At 41.9% G+C, this 20,663-nt stretch overlaps 1 protein-coding gene across 4 annotated transcripts in view; it reads right to left on the bottom strand.

Annotated features, from left to right (window-relative positions):
* POU2F1 (POU class 2 homeobox 1) overlaps positions 1-19,721 on the bottom strand; it is a gene marked incomplete at its 5' end in the record, with an annotated part of 111,605 nt that extends 91,884 nt beyond the window's left edge. For all 4 annotated transcript variants that reach the window (XM_080362965.1, XM_080362966.1, XM_080362968.1 and 1 more), the window contains one exon: positions 19,658-19,721. In XM_080362965.1, the coding sequence (XP_080219091.1) occupies positions 19,658-19,721 (64 nt within the window). The remainder of the gene's footprint in view (positions 1-19,657) is intronic.
* Positions 19,722-20,663: the final 942 nt, after the last annotated feature.

Genomic DNA, 20,663 nt, shown 5'->3' with positions numbered 1-20,663 from the left:
CTCTTAATCCAACTGTTCTTTTTTAATTACATACATTAAATGATAACTGAATGACAAAAGAGGAAGTCCACTGATACTAAGATTCCCTCTCCACAGTTCATGACTTTGGTCTCAAGCATTTACTTCCGCAATACTTTGCAATTACAATCAGGCAAGTATCTCCCTATATACACCACACCATAGACATAGATGTGAAGTTCACTCACAAGATGCACTATTTATAAAGAATAAAGAATATGAGAGGTCTTAATTTCTTACAGAGCTGTTCTTTTCTGTTATATCTTTCTCCAAACACTTTTTGATGACTTATTCCCCTGCCTTTGTGTTTCCTCTCCCTTTCCCCAAAATCTCTTCTCTATCACAGCCCTGCAACAGAAGCAAGCAAGAAGTTTGGTAAGCAAGAGATCAAAAAGAAAAGGGTGTAAAAATATCTCCTTTTCCAAGCCACGCAAAACCAAATTTATCTAGAGTAGGGGTGTCAAACTCATTTTTGCCGGGGGCCACGTCAGCCTCAAGGTTGCCTTCAAAGGGCCGAATGTAATTTTACAGTCCTAAAATTACATTCGGCCCTTTGAAGGCAACAACGAGGCTGACGTGATCCCCAGTGAAAAAGAGTCTGACACCCTGGATCTAGAGTAAGCAAAACAAGAACCAAAAAAGTTTCATCATAAAAGCTGTTAGGTTACTGAAATCAACCTTTCCTTCTCTCCATTTACTACAGAGGCATCCCAAATTTTCCTGCAAATACAGTATCCTACAAAACTGGATCATCTAACATCTGTAAGTGGGACCATATTATACAAAGCTATCACCAGTGGTTTTGATACACAATACAGACTAATCTTTGAAAGTTCATTAAGCTGTGCTCATTATGCATGGTAATCTGGATACACAAGCAGCACAGCTTCATGCCTACTATTTGGAACAAAAGTCAAACTTGATTACCTCAGTCATCACCTACACTGAGAGCAGATGATGCCTCAATAAGTTAAAATTAGTTAGGGATACATTCATAAAGCTCTTGGTGGGCAGGGGAGAAGAGACAGACACACACACACTTAACCTGCTTTTATTTTTTTATTTATACAGGCAACTTTATCAAAGGTTTTCTTGTTAAACACATGTATATTTTACTTTTAAAATATCATTCGTATGCGTTAATGGAAAAGTTATTTCCCAACATTTACATTTGTTTTTAAAGAGAAATCAGGGACTCAGGTGTTTATCCTAACACCCTTCACATAACAGCCTTGAAAATTCCAAAGCATATAGCAAACCTTCACCTTTTCTTTCTATTCAAGTGGGATATTGGGACAGTTTGTTTCTTCAAGTCTGTGCCTTAAGCACAGTACCTTCTATTGTCCTTTGGGACAAAATATATTATTTTGTACCATACATATTGTATGGTATCACAGTACTTCAGCTGCTAATGGTGTGCTTCTGTTTTAGTAAAATCGCAACTTAGTGCCAAAAGAAGGACAGGGAAGTTCTTTATCAAGGAACTGCTGAAAAAGAATCCCCATTTAAAAGAAATATATATACTGTATTTCTAGATTTCTGTGTGCAAGGTAATGTTTCACTATTAAAGGAGGCATACTCATTTCCCAAACTGATGATTCAATGTCTGTAACTTAATGATTACTGTTGAAACATTATTCATTTTATTAATGATTCCTTTTATTATCAATTCATTTAACACCAATATAGCAAGCAGGAAGAAACAATAGTTGAAGTCACCATGAAAAAAACCTCATGTAGTATGGATGCTGGCAGTTAATAGTGAGCTGAAAAGTGATATGCCTAAGTACAACCAGGGTATCGCATCTGATGATTAAACTCAAAGAATGTCAGAGAACACTCTGGCAGTAATACATGAAATGAGGAAGTGTCAGGTTTTTTGCTTTCCCAACAAGAGAGGAAAAAAAAAGGCATTTTTATTGTCCTAGTACTTCCAGCAAGTTGATATTAAAAAGGAGATTTCATGCCAAAGTCGGCTGTTTAATCAGATAAAGAAGGCTTTCCTATTTCCCATTGTATAGATCAAGTTGGCTACAGGAGCCACACAGAGCTTTGAGTAGCACATTTTTCTGTGAGGGCTGTATCGTTTGATCATGGCAAAGGACAAGGACTGCTGGGTAATCTGAATCAGAGCGGCAGAAAAAGGGAGCCAGGCAGCCTGCTGAGGCCAAGATAACCATGTCACCCCAGCATCCCACAACACTCCCAATTGTGGACCAGGCAGGGGGAGGGGATAAAATAAAAACATCACTCATTTCCTTTTACAAATTTGTCATGGAAACTTTCACATGCAGTGTTTCTCCAAAGCTCATTTATAAGTATTCTAATGTATGCTTGTTAAGGCCAGCCTCCCCGTACTGATGAAGATTCTCCTGATTGCTTTCAAAAACATTCCATTTCAAATCCTTACTGCTTTGAAAGGTGATACATAGGATTTTCTATACAGGTCTTTGCAAGCGACATAGCAATTTATGAAGCCAATAAAAACCTGTTCTCTAAAACCAGAGCTTTTATTAGAGGACTATGCACATTTAAAGCTGTGTCTCTCTACCTATGATGCTGTTCATAGCCTCCCCAGCAGACTGGAAGCAGTAAAGGACAGGCAGGTTAAGTCACCTGATATTCAGAATGATGACATGAACCATTGATAGGTTAATAGGTCAGAAAGAAACCTCAAGGAGGACCAAGTTTAGAAGCCCAGCTTTTCACCAGGTACTGTCCCTGAAACACCTCCCTGGTATTTCAAGCCTCCTAACCTTTCTACAGACACAAGCAGCCCTTCAAACCTCCACCTTCTTCTATTAACTCCTCTTTCACACACTCCAATTCCAAACCAAATTTGGTTCTGGGCTGTGAAGCAGGCACTGCAAAGTGTCCCATCCAAGCATTTTAACTCTTTTCCTTGAAATTCTGTTGAAGCTGCTGACCTGGGGACACCGTCTTCAAAGCTGCAGCCAAAAGAGTACCAAAACACCACTATTAGTCCTAGCCCCTGAACAGACACAAACTCAAGCCACTACCTGTCACAATATCCTGAAATGCAAGCTAATTACTTTGCTGTACTTCCACTAATATTGCCATTCTTTCATGCACCACCAGTACAAGTAATAACTTAAAAGATAGGTTCTAGTCTCTTTGTATAAACAAAGCATGTAGAAGCCTGTAATGTGAACTAGGCACTAATGTACTACCTTGTGTTTATGATGTATTTTTAAGTAGAAGCAACAGCACTAACTCAGGCAATTCCAATTAGCTTATTTATTTTCCAGGTCCCAGAAGGCAAGAACGTAACTAGTTTTCATAGGAGAATTTGGAGTGGAATAAAAGAGCACTAAAAGCTTTGAATTTAGTAATTCTAAAAGAAAACAGGGGGAGGTGAAGTGTTTTTCTGTTGTTGCTGCCCACCCCCACACTATCATCCCATTCTCTTAAATGTTAAGTTTGAAGAAAGTACAGTAGATTCCTTTCTGATCTGTATCCTGCAGATAGGCCATATGCCCCATCCATTCACAAAAGAGAATAATAGACTTAGGCAGTTAAATTTATTTTTGCTTTCTCCATTCCCAGTTTCCTTTCATTTTCATATACTCAAGTTTTGTAGAGGTGATCACTTTTCCTAAGCTTTCAAAAAAAAATTCAAATCTCTCACTTCTTCAGAAGAATTTGCACTGCCAAGATACCTGCCATCCAGAGCTTTAAATTCCATATATATTTAGTCTGGTATTAACTGCCAGAGTACTATTTCTAAATGCAACACTTGTTCATATAAACACTGCTGGGAACTGAATTATCTAATCTCCATGTGACTAAAAGTTAGAGTTCACAATTTTTCATGCACAGTTATGTCAGTATGCCATTAAGAGAGCTGTTAGTTCATCCAACAATAACTTAATCCTAGAGTCCCGGACTAGCCCAGGCTGGAAGAGACCTTGAAAGATCACCTGGCCCAATCTTTTGTGGAAAAGGGAGCCTAGATGAGACTTTCTAGCACCCTGCCCAAACACATTGAAAATCTTCAAGTTTAAGAAAACCTTAATGCTTAGAGATTAACATAAACAACAAAAACACCACATGAATTACAAAAGGCTGCTCCAAGGATCACATAAACCTAGTCTAAAGACCAAAAGCTTTAGCAATCAAATCGTATCAGTACTCTTAAATTAATAAAACCTTCCACATGCACAGACATTACTGTAAGATAATATCTACAGTTTTGAAAGAGCATTTAGAAAACTTTAACAAAAGCTACCCCATCAATAGCACATGTATGCTGACTAAAGAAAACAGCTACTAATTCTAAGCACAACTGTTACCAACATAAATTAGCCAATATTCAAGCACAGGACCTCTTTACTTAAGTACCTGCAACAGGATTTTGCAGTTTTCTCCTAGGTAGTAGCTCATTAACAAAAGCATCTCTCATCTATTCTTAACTCCAGTTGCAGCATGCCAGAATTCAACTTCCACGATATGCTTATCATAACTGACAGGCTACACAGGGCATTTTTCATTTTCTGCAGAAAGACAACCGCAACTTTGATTCTCCTGTTATGTTTTTCATCCTCCTTACATGCCATCTATGACATCCTCCCACTTGCTAGTGCAGGCTTTTCACATCTCCATCTCTCTTTAGAGCAAGAAAAATGTGAAGAGGTCATTTAATTCTAACCTCACCTAAATGGATATATGCTCAATACAATTTAATGCAAATTATCAACTCCAGCAGTAAGCCATAGGAAGAAATCAGCACATCCTACATTTTCTCCCCTTATTAGGAAGGCTTTCATCACATTTAACATACTTACGCCCTACTTATACACAGAAACTACCTTTGTCAAAGGTGAATGACCTTTTACCTGCAAGGCCAAAAAAAGCCTTACAAAAAATACCTGGCGTACCACTTTAACACACTTTGTGCTATTCATTGACAACATTGTCAGATGGCCCAGAAGTCTGAGGCAACCTATGAGTTAAGCCAATCAGACACACAGTTGTATCAGGAAAAGAAATGCAGGGTAGTTAAACTCAATGTTTCTACTGGCACTCATTTTGGAAATCATATCACTTTAAAAATACAGGAAAAAATGCTAAATACTTCTCTTTGACTATCAGAAGTCAACAGAGAACAGGGCAAGAGTAAGCACCGAACAGTCAGCTCTGCTGCCTATGAAATGGAGGTGCACAAGCCAGTGATAAATGGAAGTGCTCAGAGAGCAGAAAACAGCTGACCATTTTTGAAGACTGATGAGCAGGAAGCTTCCTGGTACAATTTGCAGGCCAACAGACCCTTGAAAAGAGACTAAGAAAACATTTCACCTGCTTCAGAAAAAAACAGGACTAAGGAAGGCAAGCCAGAATTGAACAAATTATTCTGGGAGAAGAGATGTAACAGGACACTGCTACTCTCACATTCTCAACTTTAAAAGTACATACATTCCTCTCAGCTGGAAAGAAGCACACCTGAGTGATTGGGGTTTTTTTAAAAGTATTTTCCTATTCATTCCTATCAGCAAACTTTTGGGACTAGTATAGCTGAAACAGGTCCAGATAAATAAAAAAAGCAAGGTCACACTTTCGCAGACTCTAAGGTGATTTTAAACGTAAGCAGCAATTAGGTTTACTTTGAGAGAGGGATCTGGATCATATTAGTCATTGTTATCACATCATAAACAAGCCATAGTATCACGCATAGATGCTTTTTGGTTTGCTAGCAACATCTGAAGAAAACTGAAAATAAAGATAAAATACACTGCAGTGAAGTCACTGTACTGAATTCATGACATCATAATTGTTGCCATGGCAACTGGGCTAGTATCAAGCACAGAATACTGCCTTCACTGCAGAATCAAGGAGCACCTGTGCTGCCACAAAAGAAATGCTCTTATTCAAATACAAATCTAGTCAACAACCCAGGAAATAAGACACTAAGTAAATTGCCTTGCAAATACCTCTTATTTCGTTCACCTGGTGTGAGACTTTTTAAACACTCAGGCACACATAAAGAGGTCTGATCAAGTATACATATGATAAGGAGTCTAATTGAAAAAATGATGGTTTTCTTCCACAGTGTTCCTCAGTTTTCCCAGTACAGAGTAATTCTCTTTACACTTTCCTCTCCTATGCATATGACTGCAGTCATATACAACAAATCTTTGTTCAGACACAAAATAGAGGTTTAAAAACTCCAAAGGAAAAAAAAAGTTTTCTAGTTCTCATTTCAACAAGCCAGAGCGATAGTCAAATTGGAACTGTCACACAGGAGAAGAACTAAGTGATAAAGAACATATTTCACATTTAAAGTCCACCACTCCTTTTGCTTAAAGACTGCCCCAACAGGGCCTTCAAATGCCAGTCATGCGTTTTTCATGCACTTGCTAAATGCAATGCTTCAAATCTGCAGGGCTTCGAGAACAGTCCAAGAATAGCTTTCTTGTAAATAAAAATGGCATCCCTTTTTCTCTGAAGAGTTCTCTTTTATATGAGGAATATCTGTTATTCCCAGCTCTTCACCATTCACAAACATAAAAGTTGCAGAAATTAAATCCTAAAAAAAAACAAAAAAAAACAAAAAAACCCACCAAAACAAAACACAAAACAAAACAAAAAAAAACCACACACACACAAAAAAAACACACACAAAAAAGAAAAAAACTCCACAACTAAGCAGTTGACAACTTATCGGGTAACAATTAGGTTTGTTGTCACTAATGGCTAATTATTAAATGCACAAATGCTACATCTGACATCGCAATTTCAAATATTTGTTGAAATAAATCACTCAGTATTACGAAGGCATATGAAGGAAAACACACCTGAAAATTAACTTCAAATTAACTTGCTGAATAAAAAAATAAAGCTATAGGTCAGAAGTACCAGACAGTGCTTCACAGCTCAACCTTAGAGTTGATTAGGCCCAAGGAAATTGGTTCAGAACAGATTTTAACAACTAGACCACAAATTTTAACAAATAGACCACACTATATAGTAAAGTATAAAGTATACTTATTTGCTATCTCAATGGTTCTTTAAGAGTAATCCATAAATTATTGCCGGACAACAGTTCCACACAACCATATGTAATTAGTCAATCTGTCTAAACAGTTTCAGAATGCATTGTTGGGTTTTTCAGCTTATAAGAAAACAAAATCGTCCTAGTTATAAATTAAACAACAGCACCATATTTCTGTATTGCCTTCACGCCTTTGTCAGACACTGTCGCTACTGCTATCTAGTACACTGATTACACCAAAACCAAAGGACAGAAGTACTGAAGTAAGCTGCCACTCCAGCCCCTGCTCTTAATAAAGACTGTCTCAACAAAACAGTATTAGACAAAGTAGAGAACACAAACAACAAAATGGGGAGTTTCAGATATAGATGATTAGTAGACAGCTGCATCCCATGTGTTTCTGTCTTCAATGTTCTCCTAATATTATTTTGCACAACGAAGAATGATGACGCCACGAAAATCCCCAGTTTAACTAACCTTCTGCAATATGAAGCATAATCAAGAAACTACTATAGTTGACAACACATTCTAAGGGAATTGTTGAGTGTGTCAATCTACTCTCTGCCACTGAAACGTAAAGAAATGAACAATCTTCTGCATGTTTTAAAAAAAAAACTTAGGAACAGATGCTGCCTTTGGTGATAACAACTTGTGCATACAAGCATACATCCTAATACACCAAATACAGTTAATAGAACTGCCCTGAACTCAGAAAATGGAAAGAAGCAAGTTGATAAAACCTCAAGTAAGTTATGCATCAGAAATGCAGAGTTCTCAATTTCTCTACAATTCTGAGCATAAATTTCTTGAAGTGCCTGGATTACACAATTCACAGACTTGTATGTGATGTAAATACAGGACAAATGGCAATGACATTCCCTTTATCATTAGTAAACATAACTTTCCTAGCTCTAACCCACACAATATGAAATCACTACTTAATAAGTAATGAAAAAAAATACCACTGTACTTGCAGTAAATTTTGATTTTTGAAAGACTGACATATTAACTGATCCTGTAAGTACCTAATGTGCCTTCTCTACGTGCACACAGAAAGTTATGGATTATCTCAAGGCTTTAGAGATACTTTTATATAGCTTTAAAATGAACTTGTTGAATTCGTTTTTCCCCAACAGTCCTTCTGCTAACTCTAACTTTTTATTATGTTAACACTAGACAGAAGAGTGAGGAGATGTAAGTGCTGGCCCAGCTTTGTACATGGTAGTTTTTTCTTATATTATTAATTTATCATTATAACAGAAGCAACAACTGAAAATTTTCAGCTAGGATCTTCACAGTTGCCCACGACACTTCCAAACCTGACTAGAGACACCACAACACAAAGGAGCACTACCTGTTACTCATCTCTCCCCCAGCAAACCAAAGTGAGATAGGCTAGGGGTGTTAAGATGCCGAACAACTATTCTAACTCTTTATGCCTTTATTCAAACTTCCATATAGCAAATCCTTTCCACAGTTGCAGAGTTCATCATACACATATAGAGAATACTTAAGTGTACAGCACTTAAATACAATGATATATCCTTTAAATTTAGCTGTTATTTTATAACTAGTTATGTTTACTATAGATATTATGAAAATGTGTTACCAGACTTGTCTGGATGCATTTTCAATTTTAACTATGTTGAGAACTATATTAATGAAATGGATTTTCCCAACACAGGCATGGCTGAAGGGTGTTCTTGGGAAGTTTTAAGGCATTGATTGGGCTTCAGTCAGTCCTTAGTATATTTGGAACAAGTCCCTTCTACACCACTGAACTGAACCACATAAAGTACAATCATATTGCAACTAGGTTCCAAACCAAATTATATCACAATACAGCATTTTTGTCTCTGAGAAAGGAGAGGAGATATTCTTTGCAATGCCATTGTCTCACACTGTAATGAGAAAAGAAATAATCTTAAAAGAAACTAAAAAATTACACAGATTTCTGCAGTTCCTGACTGTAGTATCATTCTCAAACATGCTCACAACCCTCAGTGTGTCTCAAGGAGTTGAGAATCAGCTCAGTTGTGGATCTTTTTCATCAAGTAGGATCAGATGCTCAATTTTTAACAGCCATTCTCTTATCCTCCCTACACCTTCACAAAGAGAGCCAAAGCAGCTTCTGGTTCTCTAGTTCCCTGTTTGGGAACTAGAAATTATTAAGAAAGCCCTTGGAGCAACCTCTCTGTTGTTTTCCAGAGCTAGAAATGTGCAGAGCAGACAAGGAACATAATCTTTCCTGAACTCTTTCATGGTGCTCCTCAGCACTTTAGGATAGGAAAAGAACCACGTACAAAATTCAAGACGGACTGAGAAATAAGTGGGAAGGTGTTTACTTTTTGCTTGAAAGAGAATACTAAAATCACCATACCGGCTCAGACCAAGGATTTACCTGACCCTACTCCAATAGCAGTCATCAGCAGACACCTAGGAAAGACAATGCCAAGAATTTGCAGCTCAGCACTTGCCTGAGCCAGAGGTGAAGAACAACATGCAACACTCTGCTTAGTCCTTCTTTGTACAACCTTGCACACACTGAAAAAATAAAAAAGGTAATCAGCAAAGTTTAGTTTAAAACCAGATACACCAACATTTTCTGAAACTTTAGAATATCCGAGTTGGTTTTTTTTTTTTTGCAAAACTGAGTAAAATCAACTTTGGAAAACAAGTGGGTTTCTAGTTTACATTTTCCCCATTTAGACGTGCTCATTTGAAAGCTCTGACAAAAAGTCTGCCCTACAGCTGCTGGTACTTCAGCACATCTTTCCAGAGCACTGGCTGGCAAAATTTGAGAGGCAGTGGTGCGGCCTGGGAGCTGATGCCTTCTTCCTTACTTTGATACACCCATCCTAACCAAAGAGAAACTAATGCTGGCAGTAAAATAATAGTTGGATAAAGTTTGGCAATTATGCAATTCAAACAACTCACCACGTGAGACAGTGTGACTGCTTTAAAGGCAGAAGCTACTAGAACTCAGACTAAATAAATATACAGAAGTGTAAGTTCTCAACTGTTCTGAAAGATACTCCTAAATTCCTAAGTTTAGCTAGCTTTGTTGCCACAAGCAGTCTAAAGTAACTATATTATGACTGAAATGGAACAGCAAGTAAAGATAACCTCATGATAAAGCCCATTTAAGGGCAGTGACTTGTAAATCACATGCTTTACTTGAGATAGGGGACATACTCCTAACAATTTAAATTGTCTAACTCAAATCAAAATAAATTCAATAAAAACAGAAAAGTACCACTGGAAAGTTCAATAAAGCCTGAAAAGTGCCATGTCTTTCTAACACTAAGAACAGACACTCTCACCCAGAAACAAACATTACAAGTAGAAAGTTACTGCTCCCTTTGCCCTTCTAGCTTCAGTTTCTCCACACAACCCCAACCCATTTCTGCCAGAAGCTAGAACACAGTTTTACAAAGGCTTTGTCAAAGCAGACAATAGTCCAGAAAGTGACCACCCGATACTCTTCCTACTTCTTTCTGGCAGCAGCCCACCCTTAAATTGGATTAAGTGTAACATGAACTGGACCTCAGGTATGATGACAAAGCAACTCAGACAATCCCTCACTCACAGATTTCAATCAGAATTATCTGGACTACTTTAGGCAGCTTAGATCACAGTCTTTACTAACCCAGCTAATTTTAACTGAAATGGCTTAGACAGTACCCAAATGGGCAGACCCACCAATAGATACAGGGAAACAGAAAAATCCAACAGTCAGAAGCAGTAATGTCTTCTACATTCAGAGCTAAAAGAAACTGTCCCCAGCCCAAGCTTTCTGGTACTTTTTACAAAGTATGTGTGCATGCAAGTGTGCGTATATGCATTGGAGGATGGGGTGGGAAACACTCACAGAGGAGCTGGTAGGGAAGGGAGGAGGCATTTGCTGGCATATCCATTTCTCTGCAGCCTTAGAAATAAGCAAATTCAAATATGTATTTAAACCTACATTTGAAAATTCAAATCAAAGTGATAACCTACTAAAGATCAGCAGGCAAGAAACAAAATTATTAATCATCAGAAAGGTATCTTTGCAACAGGACTGCTGGAAGAAACTTTAATCTCCTTTCTCATTCAGAGGATGGTATTAACTAATAATGTAGAAATTAGTGATTCATGAAACATCTGAGTCATTTCTACCCATATTCATAGAATCATAGATCCATAGAATGGTTTGGGTTGGAAGGGACCTTAAAGACCACCTAGTTCCAGCCCCCTGCCATGGGCAGAGACACCTTCCAGTAGACCCGGTTGCTCAAAATCCCCACTGTATACTTCTCCCCCTCAGCTACACCCAAGTAGTATAAAGCTACACCTTCACACTGGTATGGTTGGGCACAAATTACTAAGTCACATAGTATTTTTCAAAAAAACCTGAATCATCGAAAGGACAACGAGAACAAACAGCAAAGGAGCTCACTGCAAAAAGGATGGTGGCTTCCTAACAGCTCTTAACAAAAAGAAGGGGAAAGAAGAAGCAAGTTACATCTCCAGTCTGATTCAATAGGTTTTTCTACACTCATTTTTAAGTCTTCAACTGTATTTACTGTTTTAGTAACCTAGATGTTCGTATCTTCGTTTTCCAAAACTTCAAGCCCTGTCATACAGTGTCAAACACACTATATGTGCTACTTCATTTCTATACAGCCAAATCTGATTTCTGAGAAGAAGGAAAAAAAAAAAAAAAAGGAGGAATGATGAGCAAAAGGTTCCTTGTCACAATAACACAATTTATAGAAAAGATAAATCTGTCTCAGAGTGATCGTGTTAAATGGCTGAAGCAGTTACACTTGGCTTTTTCTTGTAGTTTGTTTTGTTAGTTTTTTTAAAGGTTGCTTTACAGGGATATCAGTCCAAAATTTACCAGAAGTACCAGTGTCTGTAACTTCCCAAGTACTTTTGCTAATATGTCCTTTAAGCCACATCCCTCTTTAGAGAGGTGTCTCACTGTACACAGCACTAAAATAATAGGAGCCACTTAAAGGTCTCATTCACAGTTTCTATTTAAGAGTTTCTGCCGTGGCTGTCATACCTATGACTGCATAAACCACACCAAATTTTCAGCATCTATTGGTTTCTTCTAAGCTACTCCTTTATTTAGGTGCAGTTTCACCACTGGCTTCAGTGGTCTATGTACAGCCTGCTGCTGGAATAAGAGGTCCAGCATAGTGCCTGTGGTTATACACATTCCCATCACTTCCTTTGGGCCAGTACCATTTTAGATCAACAGGAGTTCATCAACTCAATCAACTGTGGTTCACGGTGGTTTATGTCAATCTAAAAGCAAAGCTATACAATACAACTAAGCTAACCAGAATGCTTGCTGCTGCTTTTGAAAACAGGAAACTTCATTTCTCTTCCTTCTTTCCCCTTCCTCCACTTTCACTCATATGGTTCTACCCTCTCTCTTGCACTTGAAGGCCTTCATTGAGCCAATTTCAACTCTGAAAATCAAAGATCTAAAATTATCTGGGGCTAGTTTTCCACCAGGTTAACAAATTAAGCTAGAGCATCCCGGAAGCCCATAAATGCTAGAACAGGTGCCAAGTAAGTGGTAGGATCACATGGCTGAGAGCATGACTCCTCATTTATGCCAACACGTAAGTCATCAGAGAGAATGAAATTATGAGAAGACTTGGGTCAACACACGTGCGTCTTGTTCCCTTCTTTGATTGGTACTGCTATTTGTCTAATCTCATTGTAAGCCAGTTCAGAGAGCTAAACGAACAAAAAACCTATTCATTATTTTTGGCAAGACTTGTTTTCTGCCAATTTAATTCCTTGAGCTAGGTCAGCAAAGGAATCAGGCAAGCATCTGCACCAGTGCAGAGAAGGAGGCAGGAACACACAGGGAGATGAGGACAGGCTTGGGCTGATTTAAACTGTCATTGAACGGCATACCCTACAGCAGATCTGCATCACACTGTAGTTAGAACTGACAGTAATCTGCGCCTTTACAACAGGAGGCCTTCATTGCTGATGAGAGCACATGAACAGTACCAGCACTGAAACATCCTAAGCAAAGTTTAACCTGGGCACAAGCTTAGGTGATTACATGTAAAAGCAGAAGACTCACAGTTCTCTTACCTTCAGAAATACTGCAAAACATTAGCCAATTATTTCTCCAGCAACATCTATGTGAAAATGTGCTCTGTAATTCCCATTACACAGATTTAGCCCAGAACAGTGAAGCAAGCAAAACTGGTGACCAACTCAGGATTGGAACCCAGTAAATCCTCTATATAAAACCAACACTTCGTCACAGTTTAACTGTGTTTTTTATTAACCCTAGAGTAATTCAATTAGCCAGTAAGAGTATATAAAAAAATGCTTTTGCAAAGACTTTGTGATGCACTATAGAGCCCATAATTTATAGTAGTTAAGAAACGTGGATATTTCCTAGCTAGTTGTGAGACAAGAAACTAGGGAAAGGAATAATACTGAGATCCTGAGTAATTACTTCCTTTTCTACAGAGAAAGGTGTGCACAAAGCAGCATGAGGGTCTACTCCCACAATTCAATAAATTTAAAGCAAAGAATTATAGAAAGGAAAATACATCTATGTACATGTTTTTTCTCAGATTAGCAACTCACAGTTGAGTGAAATACAAGCAATTACTTAACACACACTAATCAAAAACAGTATCTTCACTTAAATTAATCTCTTGCACTCAGTCCAACAAATCCCATGCTTAGCTTGCCCTGGTATAACAACGCTGCACAATAGGAAAAGGGGTGGGAAAATTTGCAAACACAGAAGCAAATCTCTGCAGTAGTAAACACCCAGCACTGTAAGTCTATCCAGCAACACAAAATAGTCTTTCGTGCACGTACTAGCGTAAACATCCAAAGCAAGTATATCACATTTGGGGCACTCAAGTCATATTTAATTTTGTTCAACACCTTCTTTTGACAATACCTTTGTCACAGAGACTGAAAATACATATGTCATAAAAGACAGTCATTTGCCAAGATTGTCACAGATTCTCTCAAGATAAAAATAATAAAGCTGTAAGTGCAAGTAGCAGAGGTTGCCTAATTGTCAGCTGTGTAAAACATCAGTATCAAGATTATTGTCCTACAAGCAACAGTTTGAGGGGAATAGAAAATAATGCTGGAAGAAAGGCAAGAAAATTTACTGACTAGTTTTGCACATTAAAAATGCTCTAATCTGTTTTGAAGTCTTGAACTGCGCCAAAATCTGAGGAAAACAAAATAAAACTTACTGCATGCTACAAAAAAACTACTGCAAATTTACCAGAGAACCAGGAGAGAAAACCAACATGTCTCTGGGGGAGATGAACCTATTTAACAGAAAGAAGCTGAACGAAAGATATACCAAATAAAAACATTCTCGACAGCATGGGCAAAACATTTAGCCCAAATTTTTTTGCATCCTCAGACATCTGAATGTAAAGAACAGCAAAAATGCACCACTCTAAATGTGGAATATACCATTTGAAATTTGACAAAGATTATTCAAGTTGCAATGGTGTTCAAAGTATCGTTTTTCTGTACAATACACTTTTATGATCAAGCAAATGTAGGAATAACACTTCATCACACTGCATAAGAGACTCCTAACACAGAATATACTGGTGCTTCCTATGTTTAACAGACAGACTGATTTGAAGGCTACCTCACTGATTCCATCAAGTGAATTGGCTCCAGACATCATCACCATTACTTGCTAAAACAAGCATTCAGAAGTTATCTACATTCAGCATCAGGAAGTCAGTATTAACACTTACTTGCTTGAATTATTACTGCAGGCTAATCTTTGAGAAATTGTTAGTGACAACAAACCTGAGACTTTTGTTTTCCTCTTAAAATGACAGGGTGAGAAGCTCAGATTCTTCCCCCTTCCTTCTAAGAAGCGAAGAATAAGCTCCAACTCCTCTAGTGAAATCCCCATACCACACACCTTCCCAATTCTGCTCCACATATGGCAGCATAGCTACTGACACAGCCTTTCTTCCAGCCAGCTGTTAGGCTCGTAAGTTCTGGTCAGTTTTGGAAAGGGGAAAAAAAACAAAAAACAAACAACAAACAAACACACACCACAACAAACTCACACATGCAAAAACCACACCACAAAATCCACAAAAGAAAGAACACCATAAAAAAACCCACAGCCATCACACACTGGAAAAAAGGTAGAGCCACCTTGATAACTGAGCAGAAAAACTATTTCATGGGGAGGACAACCCTTCTTCCTTCTGGCCCTAATAACATAAAAGCTATAAGGACAGCCAAAATAGTAGAACATATTCCCCTGGTAAGAATTAGTAAGCACTGCAACAGTAGCACAACCCTTTACTCTCACCACAGCCAAGCAGATGATAGGGAAGAAAAAAAAAAAGTTTCTTTTACTAACCCACCCACCACTGACAGAAGAAGGTGCAAGAATCAGCTTAAAATCTGACATTCACCAGTAATAAACTAGCACAGAATCATGTAATTGTTTTGGTTGGAAAAGACCTTTAAGATTATTGAGTCCAACCATTAAGCTAGCTCTATCAAGTCCATCACTAAACCATGTCCCTGAGAACCTCATCTACGCACCTTCCAAACACTTCCAGGGATGGCAATTCAACCACTTCCCTGGGCGGTCTATACCAATGCCTGACAACCCTTTCCATGAAGAAGCTTTTCCTAATATCCAATCTAAACCTCCCCTGGCACAACTTGAGGCCATTTCTTCTCTTCCTAACACTTGTTACCTGGGACAAGAGACCAACACCCTCCATGATACAACCTCCTTTCAGATAGTTGTAGAGAGTAATAAGGTCTCTTCCTCAACCTCCTCTTCTCCAGGCTAAACAGCCCCAGTTCCCTCAGCTGTTCCTCACCAGACTTGTGCTCCAGACCCCTCACCAGCTTTGTTGCCCTTCTCTGAACTCTCTCCAGCACCTCAATGTGTTTCCTGTAGCAAAGGGCTCAAACCTGAACACAGGATTTGAGGTGGGGCCCCACTAGCCCTGTGTACAGGGAGATGACCACTGCCCTAGTCCTGCTGGCCACACTATTTCTGATACAAGCCAGGATGCTGTTGGCTTTCTTGGCCACCTGGGCACACCACTGGCTCATGTTCAGCCACTGTCCCATCAACACCCCAAGATCCTTTTCCTCCTGGCAGCTTTCAAGCCACTCTTCCTCAAGCCTGTGGCATTGCCTGGGATTGTTGTGACTCAAGTGCAGGACACTTGGCTTTGTTGAACCTCATACAACTGGTCTCAGCCCAAAGATCCAGCCAGTCCAGATCCCTCTGTATGGCCCTCCTACCCTCCAGCAAATCAACACTCCCACCCAACTTTGTGTGTTCTGCAAACTTACTGAGTCCGTACTCAAGACTGCAGAGTAATATCCATGCACTAGTCTCGGCACCTTCCAACAAGTGAAGATGATGCTACAGTCTGGGAAAAGGAGCTTCCCACAAACATGTTGCCTAGAGGCTTCACTGGTGAAGGCACATTTCTATCCACATCACGTTCAAGTAAAATTTTAAGCTACAACACAGGCAAACAAATATATGTTTGAGATAAATACATCTGTATTTTGGCATGTAAATACCTGAATTCAGAGTTATAAACCCCAGCTTGGCCATAAAATTGCACAAAGCCACTGTCCAGTATTCCATTCTATAAAAATTACTAAAATGTCAGTGACAAAGAAATCTTGTTTGCAAGATGCAATGTACATTTTTATCATGCTGGATAAAATATCTACAGTCTCAGCAGTGGTTAAATTGCTGCTATAAAGGAAATTGTCCTCAGATAAATGGTTTCCCTATGAGAAGGTTTCAGTGCTACACCTCACCCCAGGTCAATAAATCAAATTAACTGCACCTTGTCCTCTGGCCAATGACATCATCGGCTTGACCACTTCTTGTGAAGCGAGTGCAAAAACATATGCTATTTAAGGCATGAAATCATATTACTGTTTTTTGTCCAGCCAGCCTTGTGCTGTTGGTCTGTGAAACAGTCAGTCACCTGAATAGTCTCATTACTGCTTCTACAGATTTTTTCTTCTAGTATTCAAGGCCTGTCTTCACCAAGGGTGAAGAAAAAGGATAAATAATCTGAGCCATTATTTTTTAAATCAAAATGTTTTTCATTAGTCACAGTATAGTATTTTGTGACAAATTAAATCTAGAACCAAACTACAAAATACCTTGCCTGGATTTGTATGTGAACTCTCTTCCTAGTCATGCTTCTAAAAATGTTTACATGCTAATCTGGCACAGCTACTTTGAAGTACCCTGATGTTAGGTCCTTTTTCTCCACAGGGTGAAAACAATGGTCACTAATGAAAACCTACAGAATTTTATCTGAAACCCATCCCTGCATAAATATTATTTTAATTACTGCCTCTTTCTAATGTAGTAGTCCATTTGTTTTCTTTCTAAGTAGGCAAATATCTGGTTTAAAACTGAATTATTCCAGACAATTTAAGAGGATTAATTTCAATTTTCACTTGGTTTTCTTATGACACAAGCATAGAAAACTTATCTTCCTTTCTAGATCCTGTATTACCTAGTAGTATCTTCTGTCTTGAAAGCCAAATCTAAATGAAAGAGAAAGAAAAAACCTAACCCAGAACAGTCAAAATACAAGCAGTGACAAAACCATCTGACACACTGCACTGTTAAACTGCATCCACACTAAGCAAAAGGAAGGTGAATAAGATTATCTTCAATGTATTCAATTCTGTTTGTGTTCAGAGGGAGGAGGAAAGCTGTTCAGATTTTTGAGTGTGTCTTCTATAGCTCTCAGTGCCAGGAAACGTAAATTAGAAGCAACTCTCCTTTAAGGAAAAGAACCAAGGACAAAGGGACCAAAAATGCCCAAGCCTCTGAAAAGCAGATATGAAAGGAACAGCTTTACAGTCTTGAGTTGCTATAAATTAAAAATAAGCTCCTTATTTAAAAGACATGAGTGTTTGAGAATCTATGAGAAGATGTGATGCTGCTCAAGCCCCAGGAGGGTTTTGTTTTTGCTGGCAGGGGTGGAGTGGAGATGGGGGGGTCATTTGGTTATTAGTAAATAAATCAAGCAGCAGAGAGAGAGGCCTAGGCGCCTGCCAGAGGAGCCAGGGCCTAGCTCTTCCCCCTCCTCTCCTCACACAGCCTGGGTTTGATCTCGGGGCTCTGTGGGTTGCCAAGAAAATTTTTAAAAAGCAAGAGAGCGAGAGAGAAGAATCATATTGAACCACAAAAGCACATGGGGCGAATGTAAAATATAAACACGGCGTTGGGCTCTGAGTGGCTGTTATTAAAGGTCTGAATTACTAAACATGAGAGGCGGGGAAAGCCAGGCGGCCGTTTCAATAATATAAACCTCCCCGAATTAGACATTATTCAAATGAGAAGGAGATGGAGAGAGAGCTAGCGAGGGAGAGGGACGGGACCCGCACCCCCAGTGCCAGCCCACTGAGGCTGCCGGCACCACCACCTGCCCCGATACCCATGGCGAGTGGGGCGCGGGGGGCGGAAGAGGACGCGGGTCCGGTGCCCCGCACCCAGGGGGCATGTCCAGGGGCCGCAGCACCCTGCTGCCCCCGAGCCCTCGGGGTTGCAGAAACAAGAGGGCAGAGGGGGAGGAGGACAAACACCACCGGGGCAAATCCAGCTTTGGGGGGTGCAAACACGCGGCCTTTCACGTCGGAGAGGGGCACGGAGAAACTCTGCCCGCGCACCCCCCAAGTCACCCCACACCGAACCTGCTCTTTACTGGGGGGGGGAAAGGGGGAGGAGGGGGAGCTTTAAATAAAAATGCAAACCACGCTGTCGTCCTACCCCTCCCCGGGGCCATCCGCACCCATACACTCTATGCCTGCAGGCCCCAGGCTCTGGGAAAATAACCCTTGTTGGGGGGGGGGGGGGGGGATGCGGGGGGGGGTAATGAGAGGAGAGATGAGGAAACCAAGTGTTTCTCCCTCACCCGGCCCCACTGAGGGGCCAGCACCCCCGTCCCCCTTCGTCCTGCCGCCGCCGCGCCGGCGGGGGAACCCTGCCCCACTCGGGGGGCCACCCGCCTCCCCCAGCCCGGCGGGCCGTACCCCTCCCGCGGTCCCCGCCGGGACATCTCCAGCAGCATCCCCCCCACCATGAATATGTAAAGCGGCTTTTACTGTGGGCGTGCGGGCCAGGGGAGCGGGGCGGGGGGGGAGCCCAGCCGGGTGGCGGCTAACCACCTCCGACCGCTTTTGGGTGCGCGGAGACCTCCCCCCTCCCGGCTTCCCCCCATCCCCCCGCCGACTCCCCACCCTGACCCCACCGCCTGGCCGCTGCGCCGCCGCCGCCGCCCGCGCCGCCGCCCCCCATCGCCCCACTGCCTGCCCCGGCGCCGGTGCCCCGGCGTGCGAGCGGGTGCAAGTGCGGCTTCGTGTGAGGGAGCGGGCAGGCGAGGGAGGGAGCGTGTGTGTGTGTGTCTGTCTCCCCGCACGGGGAGGCTGCTTTCCTTCTCTTCCCCCCCCCTCCCCGCTCCCTCCTGTGCCGTTAATTATAATAATCCTGAGTACTAATAAATTATGCTAAGCGGGGCGGGCGGGCGGCGGGGGGGCCGCGTGTGCGAGTATGAATATGAATATGTAAAATGCAGTAATGATTACCTGCCGCTGCCGCCACCGCCGCCGCCGAACTCTCATCTTGACTCGCTGCTCCTCCGTCCGCCATTTTGAATATTTTAACCAAAATCGGCCGCCCGATAAACCCTCCCTCGCTCCCGGCCCCCCTCCTTCCTCCCCTCCTCCTCCCCTCCCCCCGCAGCGCACCCCCCCCCCCTCCCCCCGCCGACCTTCTGCGCAGCCGCCAACCGACCTCGCCGCGGCCTCGCTCTGCGCCTGCGCAAACTCCCCTCGCCTCTCCCCGCCCCCCCCCCCCCCCACACCCCGGCCGCTCTCCCATCGAGCGTGCGCTGCGCCGCCGCGCATGCTCCGAGGGAGGGGACGCGCTCCCTCGCCCCCCCCAACCCCCCGCCCCGGGGCAGGTTTCTCGCGGCACTGCGCACGCGCGCAACTGCCTTCGCTTCACCTCTGGCTGGGGGCTCGTTAACGTGTTAACCGTCGCGCCGCGCGAGCCAGCGTTTCAGTTGACCCCCCCCCCCACTTCCCCCGCGCGCCTGTGTGCCGGGGGGAGTAGAGGACGAGGCGCTTGCGCACTGGGGCCCCCGACGGGAGCGGGAGGGGGCGCGGGCCGGGTTGTGTCGCCCCCCCGGGCTGTGGCCTGAGAGGGAGGATAGCGCAAGGCGCGGGGGTACGGGGCGTCTCGGCCTCCCCCGCCGCGGTGGCGGGCTGCCCGCCGGTGGCCGAGCGGGGCTCGGGGGAAGGGGGGGCCCTGCGGCGCCAGAGGCTTCTTCGCGGAGCTGAAGGCTACTGCGGGTTAACGGCGGCAGGGCAGGCGCAAGCGGCAGGGAGGAGCAGCAAAGGGTGCGTTTTTAGCTCTGCCTCATACAGCCTGCATTAACCGTTCAGCCGCCGGGCCGACACGGTAGTAGCGCAAATAGTTAATTGTGGTATTAAGAGAGACAACTGCATGGCAATAACTTCAAATGCAACCATCAGGCTGAAAGGGCATTTTGAAAAGAGTCGTGTCTGCAAGGGGTTGCGTGAAAATAGC

This window comes from Nesoenas mayeri, assembly GCF_963082525.1.
Source record: "Nesoenas mayeri genome assembly, chromosome: 1".
In the NCBI taxonomy this organism is placed as follows: Eukaryota; Metazoa; Chordata; class Aves; order Columbiformes; family Columbidae; genus Nesoenas; species Nesoenas mayeri.
The sequence above is the reverse complement of the archived record's forward strand: the minus strand, read 5'-3'. Positions and strand labels throughout refer to the sequence as shown.